Source organism: Bactrocera latifrons, unplaced genomic scaffold, assembly GCF_001853355.1.
Source record: "Bactrocera latifrons isolate USDA-ARS-PBARC rearing strain unplaced genomic scaffold, ASM185335v1 scaffold_95, whole genome shotgun sequence".
NCBI classification, from domain to species: Eukaryota; Metazoa; Arthropoda; class Insecta; order Diptera; family Tephritidae; genus Bactrocera; species Bactrocera latifrons.
Window position 1 is genome coordinate 422579 of NW_017537656.1, and position 22129 is coordinate 444707.

Consider the following 22129-nt stretch of genomic DNA (forward strand, 5'->3'; position numbering starts at 1 on the left):
CAGCTTTAGGAAGCATAGAACTAACTTGCAGTGACCTCACTTCAAACGAAGCGCAAATTACATAATTTTAAAGTCAAAAGCAATTTACTGTAATTTATTGTTTAGCCAATAGCACGCAAGCGTTGACTGCAAAGAATTTTGAATAAGAAACAAAAGATATTTTTACACAACGCGGTAACTGGCGGCTAACTGGTCCGATAAAAAGTACTTCTACATATAAAAATACATAGGAAGAAGTGTTTATAAATTAAGTTTAAATTCATAACTGGCGTTGACCGTGTTGATTTGATTTTATTTGTTGATAAAAATAAATTCCACATATTACTTTTACTGTACTCTTGCTTCCAAGCTGGTTACTCTTATTATTAATAGTTTTATCTTGTCTTTCGTTTTCGACGTATTTCCCTTGCGCTGCCTCTTCAGAGCACTTTATTTCGCAATGGGCTTGACTTCCAATAGCTGCGGATAATTCTCTACGATGTTCAATAATATCGTATCGATATAATGCTTCAGGCGGGTATTCTCGTCTTCCTTCTCTTGAAAGGCTTGTTGCAACTGTAAATGAGAAAATGAAATTTGAATTTAATAAATTATGTCTATTTTAGGATATAAATTGTTAATTCTATATATATCTATTTTTCTGTTATTAGTGGAGAAATCCTAGGCCGATAGGGGTAGAGATGTTTTTGAAGGGAAAGTATATAGTTACATACATTATATTTAAGATTCGAGGAGTTTTTTAGACCAAATACCTTCGAGATAATGTGACCAAAGAAGATTGAAAAAATGTAAGATCACTTTAAAGTTGGCAAGGACATGAAGTACTGGTTTAAATTATTATTTAATATTGTAAACATTACATGACACAAAAAGGGGCCAGCTAATAATAGATCCGTCGTCAGAAATCAACCTTAAAATCCACTACAAGTAATACGAGATATAATTTGCAAGGCCTTAAGCGAAGGGGAAAAAACTAAAATCGGTTGTCAGTATTTCTAGCGGACCACTCAACCTATACATTTTCCAGAGGTCTTCGTGATGTAATATGGAAGGTCGTGAATGAAGAGGGAAAAAATTAAAATTATTTATAAAAACGTTGAACAATGCTCACCAAAATTTGCAGATTTTTCGGAAGACCGTCTTTAAGAAATACAATTTTTATTCTTTTGTGGGGTGTGAGGGAAAAAATTAAAATTATTTATAAAAACGTTGAACAATGCTCACCAAAATTTGCAGATTTTTCGGAAGACCGTCTGCGAAAAATACAATTTTTACACTTTTGTGCTTTTTTTTGCTGTCAACGCGGAGTCAGTTTTCTCAGGATCTGAGGAGATTTTTGAATACTTTATTTGAAATTTACAGAAAATTTTTCTATATAAATCTTTGGAATAATAAAAAGTTGGAAGAAAATATTTCATTGCATATTTGAAAAAAAAAAAGAAAAAAAAATTGGAAATAGGCCGAGAAACCTCACATAACCTATAAAAGTCGAAAAAAAAAATTTCGAATGTCTACGTAAATTATGTTACAGCAGCAGTGCTATGAAATTTCTGATCATTTTCTTGAATTCACAGACTGTTCTCCACATTTCAAGGGATATCAAACGGTAACAAAGTGGTAAATATTCTACAGAAAATTCATATTTATTTGAATAAAGATTTAAGGAAAAAATTTTTAAATAGAAAATTAGTTCACTGTATGTCCAAAACCACAAGTTCCATGTACTTATGACCACATGTGACCAAAGTATGATGTATGTAATATGTATGTGTTGATAATAATATTTATATTGTGAATACCCATAATGAATTAATGACAAATTAATGTTTATAGAACTTAGAATAAGTAAAAATATTAATAATAGTAATTAAATAATATTTTTTTTTATTACCGTAAGTTTTACATTCTTTTATTTTTATCAATACTTTTCATATTTATTATTTTGTCTTAATTTATCTGCTTTTTTAATTGAAATATCTTTATTTTATAATATTTTTGATTTCATTGCAGGAAATTCCTTTTATTTCTTCTTCCTCCATTAATTGTTGAAAATACTTTTATGTATTTGCTTTTTGATTTATCTTAATTTTTTTTTTTGTTGATTAAAATTTCCTTATGTATTCTAATTTTTCATNCATATTTTATATTTATTTTTCTCTTTTAGATCCATACATATTTTCCATACTTATCCATTAATAAAAGTAAAGGTAAATAAAATTATTTCGATTTCGATCTCTTCATGAGAAAGAAAATCTAATAGATAACGGCTAATTTCACTGGTTGACATCGAAGTAGCATATACTAATTACACAATTTTCCAAGATCTTTATGACGATTTTTAACTTTATTTCATTCTACTTTATTACAGTCATCTTGAAAGCTTGATTTCTTTATGTATTCTTGAATAGCAATATCAGGCTTTCTGTGGCTCTCCACAAAAGCTCTATAGAAAAATTGTTGCTTTATCTCAGCGCTTCGGAACTCGCACTACAATGACACCTTCTCATAAAAAAAAAAAATTGTTTTCAGCGACCAACTGTGTTTTTTTCGAATCTATACTTCAGTAGTTTAGCTTGTTAAGATAGCTCCCGAGAAAATGTTACGATGAAGGTAGTTAATTTTTGGTTTCTCTGTTTTTTTAAGTTTGCAGTATTTTGGCTCTTAATCTTCTGGTGACCTAGGTGAAGCATCTGATTTCGAAATAAATTGCCTTTAATGCTTTTTGCTGGATTACAGATGATTTGCTAAAAAAGAAGCTCCAAAGATTCATTCATTAAGACTACTGTTTTATATTTTCAGCTATATGATGTAGGCATGATGTTTACTTTAATGAAATATTTTTAAGTTTTTCTCGCAAGCTGTTGCTCGTCTAAAACTCTCTTAAGCTTTTCAAAAGCTTTCGTTCGTCTAAACTTTCCTAAATTTTGAACATTTTTAGGATTTATTTTTTATATGTGATTAGTGATTATTTGTGATAGTGATTATTCTTCCGTACTCGCTCTGCTTTAATATTTTTGATATTTTTATAGCAACGTTAATCTTACGAAGCTTTCAACGAGCTTTCACAGCATGTCGCATAATTCCTTTTTTATAACACAGTATACAATCAACTCCCTCTCGTTAAATGTCAGTTATTCGAAGATTTATATGAAGATTTTCTCTTATGAAGCTTTCAGCGAGCTTTCACAGCATGTCGAATACAATTTCACATCTTTATTACGAAGTGCACCATCTACTCTTTCTTATTAACTGTCAGTTATTCGAAGAATAATATGAAGCTTTTCTCTTATGCAACTTTCAACGAGCTTTCACAGCATGGCATAAAATTCAATCTGTTCATAACAAATTATACTATAAACTTTCTCTGGTTAACTGTCAGTTATTAGCAAAATATTATGATTATTATTATTAAGTGAGTTAGTTTCCTCAGAAGCTTTCACCAATCACCAATACCACACCAATATTAAATCATTCCTACACAAATTACTTGTTTTTGCATCTTTTTGGTTAAACACTTTTGATTTCTGTTGTTTATTACCTGACTTAGAGATGCTAATGTGGCTGAATCCACAGAATCCTGTAATAAAAATAAATAAAAGAAAGGAGAATACAAAATAATAAACAACATATACATATGCATAGATAAAGTGAGCATTATAACGAGATTTATACGAGTATGTGTACGAGGTGAGGTTACGAAACAAAGCAGAAAATATATAAAAACGAGCGACAAGACAAAACTTAAAAAAAAACAACCTAGACTGAAAATTAAAAAAAAATATATAATAAATAATAAGGCAAAGCTTTTAAGCTCAGCACAAAAGATAATAAAATTTATATAATAATAAAATTATAACTGTTCATTTTATGATCGCTTGTTTTAATTCAATTTTTTTGTTATGCTGCAAGCTTATTGCTAAAAGCTCTGCAAACCTGATACCAAAGCAATGCCGCAGTGTGTGTGCAAGTGTTTATGTGTGCGTTAAGCTTTCATGAGTGTGTTTGTTGTATGTTGTGTGCGCGTAAGCATGAGCGACGGTGTTAGAGCGAAAGCTTCTTGGCTGTAAAAGCTCGTAGCGTGTCCCAAAGCAGTGCATAATATAAATATTTGCTAAGTGCTAATAAAAAAAATCACTTGCGCCACCCACCTGTGCTTGTGACATTTCCTCCAGCTCTTGCGCTAAGCTATTCAATGTGCCGTTCAGCAGATTGCGGCCCTCTTCCACGCCGCGCGTGAGCACTTGCGCCTGCAGCTCTTCATTTTGCTCCTCCAAAGCTAAAAAATATTTATATTATTTACAAAAACAGCTCTACAGTCAATTATATGACAGCATACCTTTGTTCTTTTGCCGCATCTCCTCCAGTTCCTGATGCAGCTCTTCCAGTCTTATTGTCTCCGGCGAGGTGGTTGGCAGCGCTGGCCCCGTTTCGGCGCGCAGTCGTTCCAATTCTTTGCTCAACTCCAACATTAGCTCCTCGGACGCCTTCTTATCGTCTTCGTATTTGCGTTCGCGCTGCACCGTCTCATCGAGATCCTGTTGCAGTGCAGCAATTTGATCGCGCGCCAATTCATATTTCTCTTCGGTGCGATGCAAGTCATTAGCTTGTTTATCGCAGAGCACGCGCAGGCGTTGTGCCTCTTCGCGTAATGTGTTCGCTTCCAATTCTATAGTTTTGATCTTGATTTGGCAATTTTCATTTTGGAGCGCCGCTTCGCGTTCGACGCGTGCCAGTAGTTCACGGTAACGTTTTTGTTCTTCGGCCAGACGCTCTTCGGCGCGCAATTCGGACTGAGCGGAGAGAAAAAGAAAGAGAGTTTTACAATTTGATATTGAAAAGATGAAGAAATAGAACAGTTGATCTTTCAGGTGACCCGTCCACTAAAAATTTTTAAAGCAAGAATGGCGAACTTGTGGTCCGAAAGAAGTAAACTAAACTTTTGGTCAATAATAACAAGATCAGTTAGAAATTATTCCCAAAAGGAGACTATCGAAGAATTTAAATTCCATGAGAGAGTCCTCGCTAATATTCGAAAAATATTGATGTAGGCTATGGGTTCTTTAATAAGATAAGAAAACTGTGAATTTCAGATTACTAGGTCATAAAAATATCAACGCCGTATTCTCTCCTCCTTCGCGGCGGCTTTTTCTCCGCTCACATACCGACGAATAATATACGGTGTCGGTGAACAAGAGGCGCAAAAAGCTTTTTTTATGGATGGCTCGGCGCTGGGAGAGAGTTTTAGCTTTAGGCTCCTGAATCATCGTAGTGAGTTTTAGGCAGAAGTCCTACTACGGTGCAGCTTTTTTCGGGGATGTGAGCATAAACTCTGAGAGCAATGTAACAACACCACACTACACAACAGTTGAATCGTCTTTGGCGTCTTACATTCTAGCACTAGACCAATGGACCGCTTAGTAGGCGCTGTAAGTAGAGGTTCTTACCGGATTTTTTCCTATAGACATATATGTGGTAACGCTAAAAATGTTATGAGACAGTAGTTGTAAAGTTTTATTGAGGAGGATTAGGTGGAAATATCCAGGCACTATTTCCTCTATTGATCAGCTTTTGCAAGACTAAAACAGTGGAGTCGCGAATCAAAGATGTTCATTCAGAGGTATAATATACCTCTCTTCAAGTTAAAACGTTAGTTTAACAATCAGTTACTACTAAGAGCACTCTTTTTCCCCACATTTCCTCGAGAAAATATTATATAACTCCACTCACCTCCCGATATTGCTCCTCGAGCATATGATAGCGTGTCTGCAGCACAGCATATTCGGTCTTTGTGCGCGTCGTGCGATCCTCAGCGATATTCTGTGTGTCAGCCAAGTCGGTGACTTGACGTTGTAGCAGTTCCAACTGTAAAGAGAAAGAGTGGAAAAGCAAAATGTGAGTACGTGTAACAACAAGTAAAAGTTTATAGTAAAAAAGACATTAACAGCCGGCTGATAAGCTGCGAGCGGCGAGCGGCAATAAAGAAATGAATATAATATTCTAATTTTTTAATAATTCTATTTGTAAATATTGTATATCGTCAACTAAAAAGCAAAACAATACATTGTCAAAAAAAAAAAAAAAACATAGAAAATCGCTGTCAGATATAATATAATATAATATATATGTATGAGTAGCCGTCTGATAAGCGGTGAGCAGTACAAAGACAAAGTAAATAAACAAATAAATATATTTTCATTTTTTTTCATTAACAATTTCAAAATGTGGTATATCGTCACCTAAAATGCAAAACAACATATCATCAAAAAAATCGCTATTTGATGTAATAACAAATACATAACCATTTTATAACCAATACATAACCATTTTATAACCAATATATAACTATTTTATAACCCATATATAACCATTTTATAACCACTTTATAACCAAAACTCAGATTATGTTTCAATATGCGGTTTTTAACATAAAATTTTAGATATGAAAAATTTTGTTATTTTGCATTTAAGTTTACGATATATACACAAGTAAGCCTTGCAAGCCATGCAATTAATGTCGGTTTGACGCGCCGCACAGGGCAAATGTCATACACAAAAATATTATACGTAATATATGTTCTACATTTTTTTGGTATTTTCTTTTTGTGTATATGTTTTTTTATATTTTCAATTAGCGCTAATACTAACACAGCTGCTTTTTAGTACACGCAAATCGCCGAGAAGATCATCAATGAGCAACACATCCGCCATTGGTTTTTTCAAATGCATTTGTTCAATATTTTATTTTGCGCTGCAGATTTTATGTTTTGTTATATATATATGTTGACTATTTTTTATCAAAATTTCATTTATAATTTATGAATCACCAAACTACCTCGTTACGACGCAAATTTATTTGGTTTCTACACATTGCTACTAATAAATATTTTTTTATTAATTTTTTTTAATAATTTTTTTTTTTGTCTTAAACAATTGTTTTCTAATATTTTTTTTAAATATTTTTTTGAATAATTATTTAAAATATTTTTTTCATAGTTTTTTTCTTTATACTTTTTAAATTTGTTTTATATTTTGTTATAATTTTTTTTATTTTTTATTTTTTATGTTTTGAATACTTGTTTTTTTTTAATAATTTTCAATTCATATTTCTATATTTACACACGTCTTATGCGCTGACACACTCAACAACAACTGAGCTTCGCTACACGCTGACTGAAGTCAGTGTAGAAACAATTGCTTCTCAACTGTAGGCACATGCAAGGAGTGGGTACAGACAGAAGAGCAGGAGCGGTAATGACACTTGTCTATGAAATGGCCATGTTGTTGTTGTATTTGCTGAAGATCTTGCACGCCCGCATTAGCGCTAATAGCAGTTGCATTTAACGCCTAGAGTTCAGTGTTCAACGTGCAAGTGTTGGCGTTGCCACAAAACCCATATTTGTCCATAAACAGCTAGAAGTTAGTTTTTACTACGCTCCTGCATGCCATTTAAAATATGCAAAATTCTTGAGCAAGTGGAGTTCACATACTGTTCATAAATGGTATTTATCGTATTCAATATTTTGTTGTTGTACTCTTTTGACATTCGTACATATTTCAAAGTTAACCCCTCGACATGTGTGGCGTCGTCAGTCATTCATTATCTTCAGCCCGCTTTGTTAAGTACATGTGTATTTTTTGTTGCTATTTTTTACATATAAACGGACTAACTTCATACTGGCTTCAACAGTTGGACACTCGTTGCCGGCCGGCTAGCAGACTCGGCGTATAATGTGTACTTTGCGCACCCCGCTTGTTTACATTCGATTCGCGCTGCACTTGACAAGCCGACAAGCAACATGTCTTATCTAATTTGTCTGTTTGTATGTGTATAGTCAAAGTAACTGTTGAGCACTCACACGCCGGCAAAATGTGTGATAAGACTGTACATATAGAGAGTCAAACAAGAGTTTCTGAAACTCTTGGCATAATATATAAGAGTCATAGCATTCATCAATACTCCACGCGCTTAGTTTAAACTGCGCTCTCTTTCAAGAAAATTACTTGCGAAAATATAATAACAACACAGTTTTATGCCATAAGTATCGCTAAGGTTCATCAACATAGTATAAACTTGCATTTCCCTTCCTCATTCTATTTGATTATACCAGTTCATTGTAGTTATACCAATTGTTTGTTCGATTCGCTAACCTAGCTTTACTAGATTTGACTTAACATCGCATAAGCTCGCACTTCTCATTTTGTATTTAATTAAACCAGTTTATTTTAGTTATAGCAATTATTTTAATAGCAGTTTATTGTAGTTATACCAGTTATTTGTTCGATTCGCCAACCTTCAAGATTTGACCGATTACCAAAAGCATTAAGGTTCTTTGTAGAGGCTTCCATATAAGAACGAATGAGTAATTTCAATGAAATCATCATTTCTGTAGAATTAACTCAGAATCAATAAAAAAAGTCAGTTGAAAAACATTTGCCATGAATAAGAATCAACGAAAGAGTTGCTCCCCCAATAGATCGGTTTATGTAACCGGATTGTATGCGACCAAGAACTGTCAACATGACAGCAATCATTAAAATTATTTAGAAAATATTTACTGTCGCTACAACAACAACCACATAGCTAACAATCAAGCACCAATATCAAACTATTCTGGAGGTATCCACTGCTCTTTTCAGTAGGTTCGGTTAGGTTAAATGGTTAGTCCAGAGGTCGCACTTGTACTACTACTTACAATTCTGTATCCGACCTCATAAACGGACAAAGCGCTTTGTGGCCAATTCAAATTTGCTCATGCACTTCTATGCCCACCAGTTCAGTGGAATATCTGAGCTCTCAAGTGTTTAAGGCTTGATCTTGTAAATGCGTGACATTAAAAAAGAAAAGATTGAGATATTTCCAACTCGTCCTCTTCCAAACTGTTTCTGTACGTGCATCTTATAGCATAGATGCCGATAGAACAATAGCATGTTAGAAGCCCCACAACTAGGGAGAAGCTAGTCTTATTGAGGGCAGCGAGCTTAGCGGATCTCTTGCAATCGATATTGAGCAAAAAGGATCTCGCAACTGCACAAGAACGAAAGCCAAGTTTCAGCGAAGCCCAGTTATCTAATAGCAGAACACACGAGGAGAGTACGTTATCATTCTTCTGATAGCAGAGTTAAGTTACCTTTTTCGTGCTATTTCATCTTTTTTTCAGCAAAAAGACTAGGTCGAATTCTTCATAGAGAAAATCGCTAAAATCTTGGACTGGGTTAGGTTAAGTTAAGTCAGGTTAGGCTAAATTAGGTTCTCGTGAAGGCATAAACGCTTGTCCGTTAAGATGAATCGTTGAGAACTTCAATGTATGGCTCAAAAAGACGTAGGCATGTCAACAAAAGGCCTGGACAGCGCGCTAAATGAAACCGTAATTTGAAGAATTAATCTGCTGCTACCTTCAATTACTGTCACTTCTGTGACAGTGGCCTGGCAATCTGTAAATGTAAAGTTAATTGAGAGCTAACGACAGAAAACTCCACCTACAACCTCCTCCTAGTGCTTCGATTCATCCGTGAAAAAGCTCACTGCGCATATGCACCAACGACGCGGGCCCAGCCACATACCTCTCAGAAGTATGTGCGCGCAGCAGATGCCACTAGGATTAACTTCCCAGGCGCAGTGGTTTAAGTTTTCGGTAATCTTTTCCTCTGGAGTTTGTCAAGTTATCAGCGAAGCAGTCGAAAGGAAAGAGGATTTCTGAATGACATTAAAAAAAGAGATTACTTTTCTTGAATAAAATATGTGAGGAATTAAGAGCCTGTTTTCTATAAAAAAAAATATAAATTTGATCTATTCAACAGACACAACTTGACTTAGCCGATTCTTAGCACCTCGTTAATATTTAATTTTACATACAGGCAGATATTTGCGTAAATTTATGGCGTATTTATTATTATCTTCAAGGCTTTGGTTAAAAAATTATATATATTTATATTTTCCCGACAAAAAAAAAAAATATTTTATTATGTATTTTACCCAAAATTGCTTTATATATTCATTGAACCTATTTTTTGCAAACTAAAAGTTGCCAAATACTCAACACACACATATATTTATATGTATATAATATATTTCAATTAATTGCACAATATTTATAAATATATTTTAAAACACATAGTTTAATTATATTATATATTTGTATACAAATATGTGCACTCGTATTTAAACTGTTTTCTGCGAATTTTGAAAAACACTTTATTCCGGCGCGCACATTTCCAACAACGCGCGAGACACACATTAGACTGATGCGGTCCGACGTCAATCGTTTGCACCGTTCTTCTACATATGACCGACAGGCAACTTTTCTATAAACATATTTGTATACACATGTATATACGTATATACATATGTATATATATATATTCGTTGTATGTCAGTCCGTTGGCACATTAGAAAGCACCGCGAACTGACAACTGAAAAACCAACTCAATACGGTTTTTGAGAACTTCCAACTATCTCTCACAAACTGGCCTCACCACCGACCGGCTGCCTGGCTGTCTGGGCGCCCAAAGCGGGCCACGAGCGCCACTAGCGTTGGCGAAACATCTTCGTCAATGTGTGTGTGTGTGTGTATTTAGAATGAAATGTGGCCTAAATGGTAGTGGCTGCCAAATATGTGGCTACTATAAACTATTTTCCTACTTCTCTTTGTTTTTGTATTGCACACATATTTCTGTTGACTTTTGTTTTCACATTTTTCGTCTAAATATTTACATATCGCTAGACGGACAAGTTGAGGCAGCCTAACAGCATAAACATACTATAAGCTACCAGCACATAGTAGGTAGTTCCACAGTCTCTACAACACACACACACATGCAAATATTAATAGCTGCACAAATATAGCAGTCGGTAGGGAAAATGTGTAATTAAATCCGGAGAATCACAAAACAATGCACTTGTGTAATGAAAAAAAGCTTCAATTACTCCCAAGCGTAGTGTTGTTGTTGTTGAATTATTGTTGCGCACAGCAACATATAACACACACATATGCAGCTAGGCGGAGTGACAAAACTGTCAACCAAAGTCACTTAATGCGCTTTCTTGGTGACCGCATAGCACACTCTGTTATGCTTAGGTAAATGTGTTTGCATGTAGGTACATATATACGACTACATATACATACATAAAGTAAGCGTGCAATAGTTGCTGCCCAGCAAACAAAAGTATCGGGTATTGACAATATGTTATGCAGCTGTAAGTTATATAAAAATATTCAGTGCTATATTAAATAATGTCATCTTTTATTGTGTTATGTTATGTTATGTTGTGCCATGTTATGTAATTTTATGCTATTTAATGTTATGTTATGTTATGTTTAGTTATGTTATGTTTTCTTATGTTATGTTATAGTATTTTATGTTACGTTTTGCTACGTATGTTATACCAACCTGTGCTATTTTATGGTGTGATATGCTAAAATATGTTATGTTAAGTTATGTTATGCTCTGTCGTATTACGTTGCGCTATGTTATGTTATGATATGTATTTAAGTCATGTTATGTTGTGCTATCTTATTTTTTGTTGCGTTATGTTATGCGATGCTGAATTATGTTATGCCATGTTGCTACGTTAGTCATGTTATTTTATATTGAGTCATGTTATGGTATGTTGTACTGTGCTGTGGTATGCTATGCTATGTTGATATGTTAGTCATATTACGTAATGTTTTGCTGTATATGTCAATTTATATTATGCTACGTTACATCTAATTGTGCTGCGTTGCATTAAGATATGCTTTCTTATGTTAACCGTTGTTATTGTGATGTGTAAAATGCATAACAATATGGGCCAACAGCTGATATTAACGTAAATATACACAGCTTTAGCTGGAAAGAGTAGATTTTGGTAATCCGATTCGAGCTTTCGAAGTAGGTAGTGACGATTTGATATATACTTTCATAGTATCAAGTCGATTGAAAAAATATAATATAATATATTATATACTACAAAGAAAACGTTGCTTTGCGAAGCTTTGTAACGTACACTGAAAAACTTTAAGCTAAATAAGCTTTGCACTATGCCACGCACTGAGAAAGATGAAAGCTTTTTCTTTTTTATATACAAAAATTGTAGGTGAAAGCTTTTCATGAATTATCTGTGTGCGAGAAACTTTAAGCTTTGTCAGTCAACAGTTTTTCGCAAAAAATGAAAATCTTGAAAATTTATTGAGAACAATAAATTCCTTTTCACTTTAAGATGAAAATTTTTTGACTTAAAAGCTTTTAATGAGCTTTGGGCGAAAGTTCGAAAATTTGTAAGAGCCTTCCATTTCATACATTTTCTTTATTACAATTTAAGCACAATGCTGAAAGCTTTAATATGAAAGTGTGTTCTGCAAAAGCTTTAATAAGAGGTTTAGGTGTGCATTTGAGTATCTTTAAGGCTTTCAACTTCGCAAAGATTCCTTAAAGCCAACGGTATAAACGTTTACCTTAATAATAATATGTTTTGCGTACAAACATTTTTGAGTTTAAGATGTAAGTTTAATCCTCTATTTCTTCATGAAAACATTGCATGTAAGTATATGTGGCTTCCAACTTCAAAAGCTTTCTTTGTTGTAATTTAATAAGAATGGTAAAAGCTTTCTTTCTCTTTGATATGAAATTGGTTTGCGTGAAAGCTTTTATGAGATCGACGTTTACATATAAAGTTTGTTAAGCGCTTCCGACTTCTGAAGCTTTCATTATTGTGATTTAATTAGACCGATAAAATTTTTTCACTATATAATGGATTTTTTTCTTTCAAAAGCGTTATAGGAATTTTAATTTTAATGAAAGCTTTTTTCATTCTTATAGGAATGTTTAAACTTAAGCAGAGTTTACTGGTTACGTATTAACTAACTTTTGAGTCTCTTTAAAAATTTATCTGGGCTTTTTTAGAATTTTGTTGAAAGCTCTTTTCATTTCTATATGTAAGCTCAACATTGAATAGGTTAAAAAGGAGTTAGTGATGTATTACACAACTTTTTTAATTTCGAATGCTTAAAACTTCTTTCCTTTACACTAATGAAAGCTTTTTAATTTTTATAAGAAAATAAGATGTTAAACAACTTAAAAATATTTCAAAATTTCTCGAAGTTTTTTTTCGAAGTTTATTGAAAGCTTTTTTCATATCAAAATTTTGTTGAAAGCTAAACAGTTAATAGCTCGGAAATGCGTTAGTAACTTTTTACACAATTTTTTTTTTCACAAAATTTAAGGAAAGAACTTATAATAAATAATACAAATATTTTTTAAATGGTGACAGCTTAAAGCTTTTTTCGCTCACGTTAAAGAAATAGCGGTTTAAAAGTTATATTATTGAAGCAATTTTGTAAAAAAATGTGTTGAAATATTTTTATAATAAATTTTCCTACAATGACAAGCTCTGGAAAATTCATTAAATTTATAAATAAAGTAAATTCGAAGAAAAATAAAAATTGCCAAGCAAATATTTTCATTACATTTGCGCTAAAAATAGGAAATGCGTTCATTGTAGTCCGTCTCGGGAGCAAAATATGAGTGAACGAGTTCGAAGCAATTGACTAATGGATATTATGGGTACATTATATGCATGTACATATGTCAGCAGTTGCCTTTGTTTCAATGAAGATATACGTGTGTATATACATAAATATATGGTGTTGTGAGTGAAAATTGTTTGTATGTAAACTAAGTGAAATTATTGATTGATATTAACCCTTGCAAAACGAAAACAAAACAAGAAGTGGTAAATAATAAATACATATGTTTATATATATAATACAAATATTTATATGATTTTTTACTAAATATTATTTTCTTACATATTTTACAATTATATACTTGAGTTGTTCTTCTTACTGCCAAGGCGCATTTAGCATAGTATCGCAACGCATTTCCGCAGCCTAATCAAGTGGAAACTTTGTGACCAATTGGACTTGTGATACGAAGTATACATACTCTATATAAATATATTCACTATAGAAAACATATTATATATGCAACATGTTGCAACAGTGGCATTATACAACGAACGAATTTTATCATATACATACATACATATTATTTCACCTCTTTATTCGCAGCGCACTTATCACTTCGGAGAAAACGCGACGCAGCGCAGCGTAAATCTTAAAAAATGTAAGCCATAAAGTCATATTTAATTACATGCACAAAGGCGCTTGTGATTTCGAAAGGCATTGGCACTAATTAAGTGATAGCCCAGCGGGAAGCAGCAGCAGATCGACTGCGCAGTGAGCTGCACACAGCGCCCGCACGATAAGGCTTTACATGCAGCTGATTAAATGCGATTTTCTGCTTAAATGGGTCGCCGGAGCATTTATGCATAATTTTTCATTTGTATCGCCATTTTTTGTTTAGTAAATGACATTTAATTGAAATTGCGCGCAAATTGACAAATGGGTTAAATTAATGGCACTTTAGTCAATTGCACGACGTTTTTGTAAATGCTGAGAGCTTTGAACACAATATGTTTAACGGTCTTAACGAATTTTAGAAACGTAATATAAACGTATAATTAATTTCAAGAATACCTAAAAATTTATCGATTTTTAATAATACCAAATTTATCGATTATAAATATGTAATAAAAAAAATTACTCTTAAATAATGAATCGGTAGTGTTAAATAACTTATAGACTATATTTTAAAAAATTAATCGATTATACAAATAATATTGTATCGATTATTATTATTATTAACTTATCGATTACCAACATATAATATTTTTAACCAAACGATAGAGTTTTTAGCTTAAAACAAAGATAGATTGAAAATACACAAAAACTGCAGTAAGTCTCAAAAAGTTATCGATTATAAAAATGTAAATAAAAATTATCTTTAATGAACTAATGAGTAGTACTAATTAATTTAAGGATTATATTTTATCATGCTTAATAATTTATAATTTATAATTTTAAAATATATCGATTATGCTAATAAAATTTTATCGATTATTATTAATATTAATTTATCGATTATCAACATATCATATTTTTACTACATGATAGTTTTTAGCTTAAAATAAAAATATGCTGAAATCCACAAGAGTTGCAGTAAGTCGAAAAAAGTTATCGATTATATTAATATAAACATATCGATAAAAAATTATTTATCGATTATTAATTAGTAAATGTTATTAATTACAAGACAGAATTATTATCTTATAAATACAAATCGAAAAGTATATGAATTCTCTCTGTTAAATAATTCATATAAGAAATTAATGCTTTCGCCACATTTTGTAGGATCTTTCGTTTTTGAACGTGAAGGACTTAGTCAATGCTTTATTTTACTAATACGATTAGTTATTTCTTTGGAAATGTAAAATCGAACGTTTGGAGTTAATGAAAGGTCACCGATTTTTTATTAATTGCTTTTTGATTGTCAATAATTTAATTGTCTCTTCCGTCACATAAAAAATTCGGCAAAAGATCCTGAAAGAATACACATTGCTGTTGTTGTCGCGGCAGAAAAAATTTCTGAAATAATTTTGAAGAGTACTACCGAGTTGACAGTCCTCGGCCGGATATGAATCCAGGTCCGTTCCGGTTACGTAAACTTGACGTAAATTTATTTTTAATTAATAACTGAGGATTTCACGGCTTTTCCAAAGATGAATTTCCATCCTCTGTTTGTATAAAAGTTTGCAGCATGTTCAGCACCATTTTTTTGTTGACAGCGTGAATCGATTGTCACTTCTTGCCGGCTATTTTTATTTCTTAAGATATCAGAGCTACTCAGTTCGAGAAGTTTGGTTTCAAAAGTTACAGAAAGCGATTTTTATGCTTTTAACCTCGAACTGAGTAGTTCCGATAATATTCAGTATCAATTTGTTCGATATTTTTTTATAACCATTAATGTTTCAGTACCGCAATGCTTTTGATAATTTTGATAAGAGACACCCAGATCTTTATGTTCACTGTACATTTTTATTATTTTTTAAAGAAAACTACGCATTCAAAGTTATATGTAGTCGATTGCAAGAAATACTACAAGTACTTTTATCGATGTATCCATTTTAGAAGCAATTTCTTCATTCTTTATATGCACTTTACAAATATCACAATTCTTTATATATGCATGTAGTTATGTATGAGGAATGTTGAAGCTTAATTATGCCTTTATTTAATTGATTTAGCTGCACGTTTCATTAAATTTTCTATACTTTTTAAACAAATTTTTCAGCCAATTTCCAAATTTTCTATTACATATAATTTTTTACCATATTAATAACTCTTCACATTGTTATCCCTCTATATTTAATGAATATTAAAAATATAGTATATTTTTCTTTCTTCATACTCTTCTTTCTTTTGCTTTATCCATCTACTTTTATTACCTCACTTTCTTCATCCGCACTCGACATTTTAATCGTTTTCTTATAATTTTAACCGTTTGTCGTCTTTTCGCCTTGACTTGTGTTTCATTAATAATTTCACCGCGTGTATTTTTGCTCGACTAAATTCACGAGCAGTCAAAGTGGTCAGTTTTATATTATTAAACGGTTGTGTTGCACGAAGAATAGGGTGGCGGCTAATAGTAAATGACAGTGGTTCATAAATATTGCTGTAATTATGTAAATAGTTTCAGAGATATTAGATAGGTAGACATTTTTATAAATTAACAAACATTTACGAGGGTGAGCTAACAAATATTGAAACTAAAAAGCAACTGTTTTATTTGGTGATATTCGACATGTGGATTATTGTAGACATTGTCGTCTCAAGGGGACTATATGAAACATAGTGGCAGAAAACAAGAGTAACTACGCTCCTACGGAAGATTTGAATTTGATCGAATGAACTGGTATAACGTCTGGAATTAAACTGGTATAATTTGAAATTTTCTTTGTACCACTTTATTGCATGTATAATAGTTTAAATATCTTCTGTTGCAAATTAGAATTTAAATAAATAAACTGGCATAACTTTTGTAACTTAAATGATACAACCTGGTATAAACTGATATAATATAGCTTTTTGCTTTTTAATCATATTAATAAATATTGTTCACTTATCATATTGTACAATACTAGTTTACATATCATCTGTAGCAAATTAGGATTAGATTTTATAAACTGGTATAACTTTTGGAATTAAACTGGCACAACCTAGTAAAAATTGGTATAATCTAGATTTATACCATTTTTATACCACTGTTTTTCATTTGAACTAGTATAGGTATAGATATTTGGTTACAGCACCTTATTGCTATTATACCAGTTGCTTGTTCGATTCGCGACTCACCAAAGCCTGCTGAATCGAAGACAGCTTGTATTTACTATGAAACAATTATTCAAGCGAACTATATAAAGTGGTATAACTTCTGAACTTAAACTGGCATAAACTGATATAAATTGGTAAAATAAAGATTACACTATTTATACCACTTTACTGCATTTATACTATTATATATGCATATTTTATATAAGTGGTATAAACTGGTATAATACGAACTTTTCGTTATACCAATTTATGTTGTTCGATTCGCCACTCTCTAAAGCTTGCTGAATCGAAGACAGCTTGAATTTGCTCTGAAAAATTATTTATGCAAGCTGCCCTCGTATATCATGAAGCTCCCTTTATATTTTCTTCTGGGTGTGCATGTATAAAATAAAGAATACCAGACTTCCATGATAGGCAATACAAAATAATAAAACTAAATTCAAACAGTGGCCTTGAACTTGAAAAAATTAACAGTAAAGTTAAAAATACCTTGTCGCTCCCCCTTGCATAAAGCCACTGCGTAACATATGAACGTCATATATAAATATCGACACTAGCCGTTATATTTTACATACATACACGCAACAGTTTATAGGCAAATAGCAAGTATCCGCCACAAAACCCGATAAAATTGCTGGTATTTGTCTAACAAATAAAATGGTTTGAATTATGAATGGTTTGCCGCGCCCGTMCGTACGTAACCCATGTAGTATATACACCATATACATATACTAACATCTAAACATGTGTATCGTGACATCTTCTCACCCATACAAATGCACCCATTAAATGGCACTGGGTCAGAATTAATTACACCTAACAACCAGTGAGCAAACAAGCAAAAATATTAGATAAATTCATCGAACTATTGGACGTAAGTAATTTTTAACCCATCATTACCGCACCATTAGCCATTTCACTTTTTTCTGAAATTTTTCAATTCTCTCCCTTCGAAAATTATCCCCAAGCAGCAGAAATTTGTTCAGGAGAGCAGAGAATGTGGACACTTTTATACAAGCAAAGTAAATCCATTTAGAGCTGAGTTTCATTGTTGTTGTCATTGATGGGTATGTATAGTGGATGGAGGTCATGAAGGAGTGCAGTGCATATGTGTTTGTAATAATATGGGTTTCCTATTAAATATGTACTTATTTTATGTATATGTATGCCAATAACATGGATTTTAATATAGGTGTGTTTTCTATCCTCTGTATTTGTTTTTGTAGCTACTAGTACAGGTCAACTGTATTTTTTTGATAATTAGAAAATTTTCTACTATTAAATGGATCGATATTAATGTATAGACTCCCCTATGTATGCAGGTATTTAAAAGAGAAAGTGAAATTTTATCTTTCTATGACTACTATGAGCAAAAAATTACTCAAGGATTTGAGAGAGGAATTTAAATTAAAAAGTCTTACTATTTTTGTCCACATTAGTACTTTCCTCATAAACTCCGAAACGGCTAGACCGATTTTAATAAAATTTTAGGACGATCGTCAATTAAAAAAGTAAAAATTCTTAATTGCCTCAATTAAGCGACGGTCTGATTGAATAATTAGTGATCTTTCTTGTTGTTCAAATTAGAAGGTAAATTACTTGGAAACATTTAATTGTTCAATTAAAAAAAATTATTATATGAAGTAATGTTCTTAATGTTTAAATGCCTTAATAAAGAGGTGATAAATTCATACAAGAAATTATTGTCAATTTTTATCCAACCAGGAGTGAGTTTAGACTTGATAGTTGTTAATAAAAAATAAAAAACCTTTAATTGACTCAATTAATGGCCTTAGTAATTAACTAGAAGTTAAATTACTTATAAACATTTAATTCCACAATAAAGAAATTTTATTATAATTACATAATGTGTTTAATATTTAATTGACTCAATTAAGCAGCAGTCTGAAACAGCTTTTAGCCTTTGAAAATTGAGCAAGCGCTAAGAAAAAGCGTTTAGCTGCTTACATCGTCAAAAATTATATATTATTAAAAATCATTTTAGTTATTGCACATTGTTACATTTACATATTTGAAAAAAACACATTTTTAATAAAAAATGCTTACTTGTTCATTGAGATTATCGCACATTTCGGCGCTCAGCCCACTCATTTTGTTGTTGCAGCAATGATGCGATTGCATATCAGCAACATCCACAACACTACCGATGCTACCGTTATTCACAACGCCCACAACCGCGCCACCATTCACCAACGACGCCTTGTCTTCGAAATCACAAAGTAATTTATTTTTGAAATTCTTCAAATTTTCCAATTTAAAACCGTTTGTATTCGTATTATTCGTTTTGTTCGAATTGAACTTGCTCGTTAAAGTTTCCAAATTCACCAATTTACTATTGTTATTGTTATTATTATTGTTATTGTTGTTGACTTGTTGTTCACTCTCACAATTATCGTCACTCAATTTATTCTCGATGAACACCAACGAATTGGGGCCCGATGGCACAATATCCTCAAAGTCAGCCGGATTCAAGCTCAGAAATTGCTCCTGATCTATCAGTATTGGTTGCTTGCCAAAATTATATTGATATTGATTACAACCCAGCGTATAGGCGTTGCTGTTGAGCGTCGCCTGCGTCGATGTGGTGTCGAAGTTGAGATTCAAATCTTCTAAGCTCTCCGTTGAACCGCTATGACTGGCTTTGTGCTTGTCACTACCGAAGCGTATGTTGTTGTTGCTGCTATTGTTGTTGTTGAGTGTTATTGTACTGCTGGTGGTGCTGTTGCTGTTGCTGCTGCTGTTGTAGCTGCTGTTCGTGACATTAGCGGCGGGTCCGACAAATTCGAATTGGCCAGCCCACATGTCATAGGCTAAGTCGATGCTGTCGGGCTGGCTGGCCGGTTGGCTACTCATTATGAGGCAACGCAGTTGTTATTGTACAATTTTTATTATTATTAATTTAGCTGCTAGTTGTGTTGTTGTATCACGTAGTGTAGGCGTGTGGCGTGTTGCAGTTTTTATTAAGCGCCGTCGTTATTTTGAGTATTTGAGTATTTCAAGTTGTAGGCGTGGCACTTTATTGCTGGTTTAAGTTAAATTGGTTTGATAACTAAACGTTTTTTATTTTCCACTCATTTTTAAGGCACATTATCACTGTTGGCTTTTGTTGCTTACAGCATTATTTATTGTTATTATTTAAGGATAATTATTTGTTAATGTGTAGGCACTGCTGCAATGATTTCAGCACAGTTTTGAATTTTTTTTTCTCAGAAATTTCAGTTACATAATGCCAAGTGTGTGTTTCAGTAATTATTAAATATTTTCTTTTAATTGTAAAAAAGTGATGTTAAATTTATAACAAGTACACGCATATGTATGTACAAACATACGGACATACATACACACAAAAATATTGCTTATCACGTTGTTTATAGTAATAAAAAAATATTTAAATTTTCAACTATGAAATTAAGAAAAAATTCAACAAAATAAATAATAACTATTATTATAAAAATACAAAAAAAAATTTTCGTAAAACAAATTCAAAAAACTTCGACAGACTTCCACAAATTCTCCACTTCACCCTCAAAGAGCTGCAACTATAGCCACTGGAAAGCCAAGCTCAGGACCAACAAATCACCCGACACGGGCGAGATCCCAGCAGAAATTCTGCATATAAACGCTGCAGGGTGACCGGTAGTACTTTTGAATATATACAATGCCTGCCTCGAAACCAGAATATTCTCTGAACCCTGGAAAAAACAACGACTGGCGCTAATTAGTAAGGGAAAATTAGATTCCAACTTGCTATCAGCATACCGTCCACCATGCATGCCTGACACAGCGGGAAAGCGCCATGAAAGGCTCGAAGCGGCTATCAACGAAGCTGGAGAACTCTCCTTTGGACAACACGGCTTCAGACCCGGCACATCAACTCTAGGAGCTATAAGATGCGTGATAGAAAGTGTAGAAGCCGCACAGCGTTGATAGTGCAATAGTGTTGCACATTCCATAATTTCTGCAATTTTCTTGCACTTTCTGTGCTGTCGACTGCAAATAACATTTCTTTACACTTTTCACTTTGACATCGCCAAGACACTTATGTCACAGCACAGCCATCAATGATGTAATTTTTCTATTCACGCATTTCTTTTTTGCACACTCCACCACACTAATGGAGCGAGTTGCCGATTTGACTGATTATGACAAGGAATGCCAGCAGAAAAGCAAACGAAACGTAAAAAAGTATTAAGAGATAATGAAAGCAAAATCAGATATGCTTCGGTCGTTGAAGAAAAATTACAAATATGAGACAGAAAAGATATTTAAAATATATTTGCGTGGATAAAGCAAAATTAAAATAAATCAAGTGGCCAAGCTAGATAATTGTAAATTATTTCCCCCCACACACTAACAAATACAACCATACACACGTTATTATACAAAAAAAGCAAGCGATTCAGCAATTAAGCCCACAGCATTACTGCTCTGTAAGCTTTACAGTGGGCCAAATTTATGTCAATTCATGTCTTGTGCGTCCACTCATTTGTCAATGAGGCTGGCTGCTTGGTTCGGTGGTTGGTTGTCTGGTGTGGAGCAGCATTAGCTTGTTGCGCATGCGTGTAGGTGTCACGCTTGCTTGCTTGCTGACTGACTTGAGAAGGAAATGCAACAGAGCTAACAACGGTAAATTTATAGCTTTATAATACGGCTGCTATTGCTGGCATACTGATATTTAAATTTATATGTCTATTTGGTTTCACATATATTGTAGAATATACATATAAGATTATATTCATTACTGAGAAAGTGTATAGGTGTTTAAAGTTGTAGAATGTTATGGCGACATTTCTTAATTAAAATTTCCGCGTGGTTGCCTTGCGCTGCGACATTAAAATAAAATTATTGCAAGCGTCAAAAATATTTTTATTTGTTTATATTTTGTATTATTTTCTAACTTTT

General features: G+C 32.8%; 1 protein-coding gene across 19 annotated transcripts in view; it reads right to left on the bottom strand.

Moving 5' to 3' along the window:
• Positions 1 to 266: 266 nt before the first annotated feature.
• LOC108977761 (rab11 family-interacting protein 3) overlaps positions 267 to 22129 on the bottom strand; it is a 152216-nt gene continuing 130353 nt past the window's right edge. For 13 of the 19 annotated variants that reach the window (XM_018947631.1, XM_018947629.1, XM_018947637.1 and 10 more), the window contains 5 exons: positions 5728 to 5862; positions 4337 to 4790; positions 4149 to 4276; positions 3539 to 3577; positions 267 to 555 (listed from right to left, as the gene is read on the bottom strand). In XM_018947631.1, the coding sequence (XP_018803176.1) occupies positions 430 to 555; positions 3539 to 3577; positions 4149 to 4276; positions 4337 to 4790; positions 5728 to 5862 (882 nt within the window). In that variant the 3' untranslated portion in view covers positions 267 to 429. Of the gene's footprint in view, positions 556 to 3538; positions 3578 to 4148; positions 4277 to 4336; positions 4791 to 5727; positions 5863 to 6644; positions 6783 to 19273; positions 20491 to 22129 lie in introns of those variants that run through there. The other 6 variants (XM_018947638.1, XM_018947635.1, XM_018947626.1 and 3 more) reach the window with 5 other exon arrangements.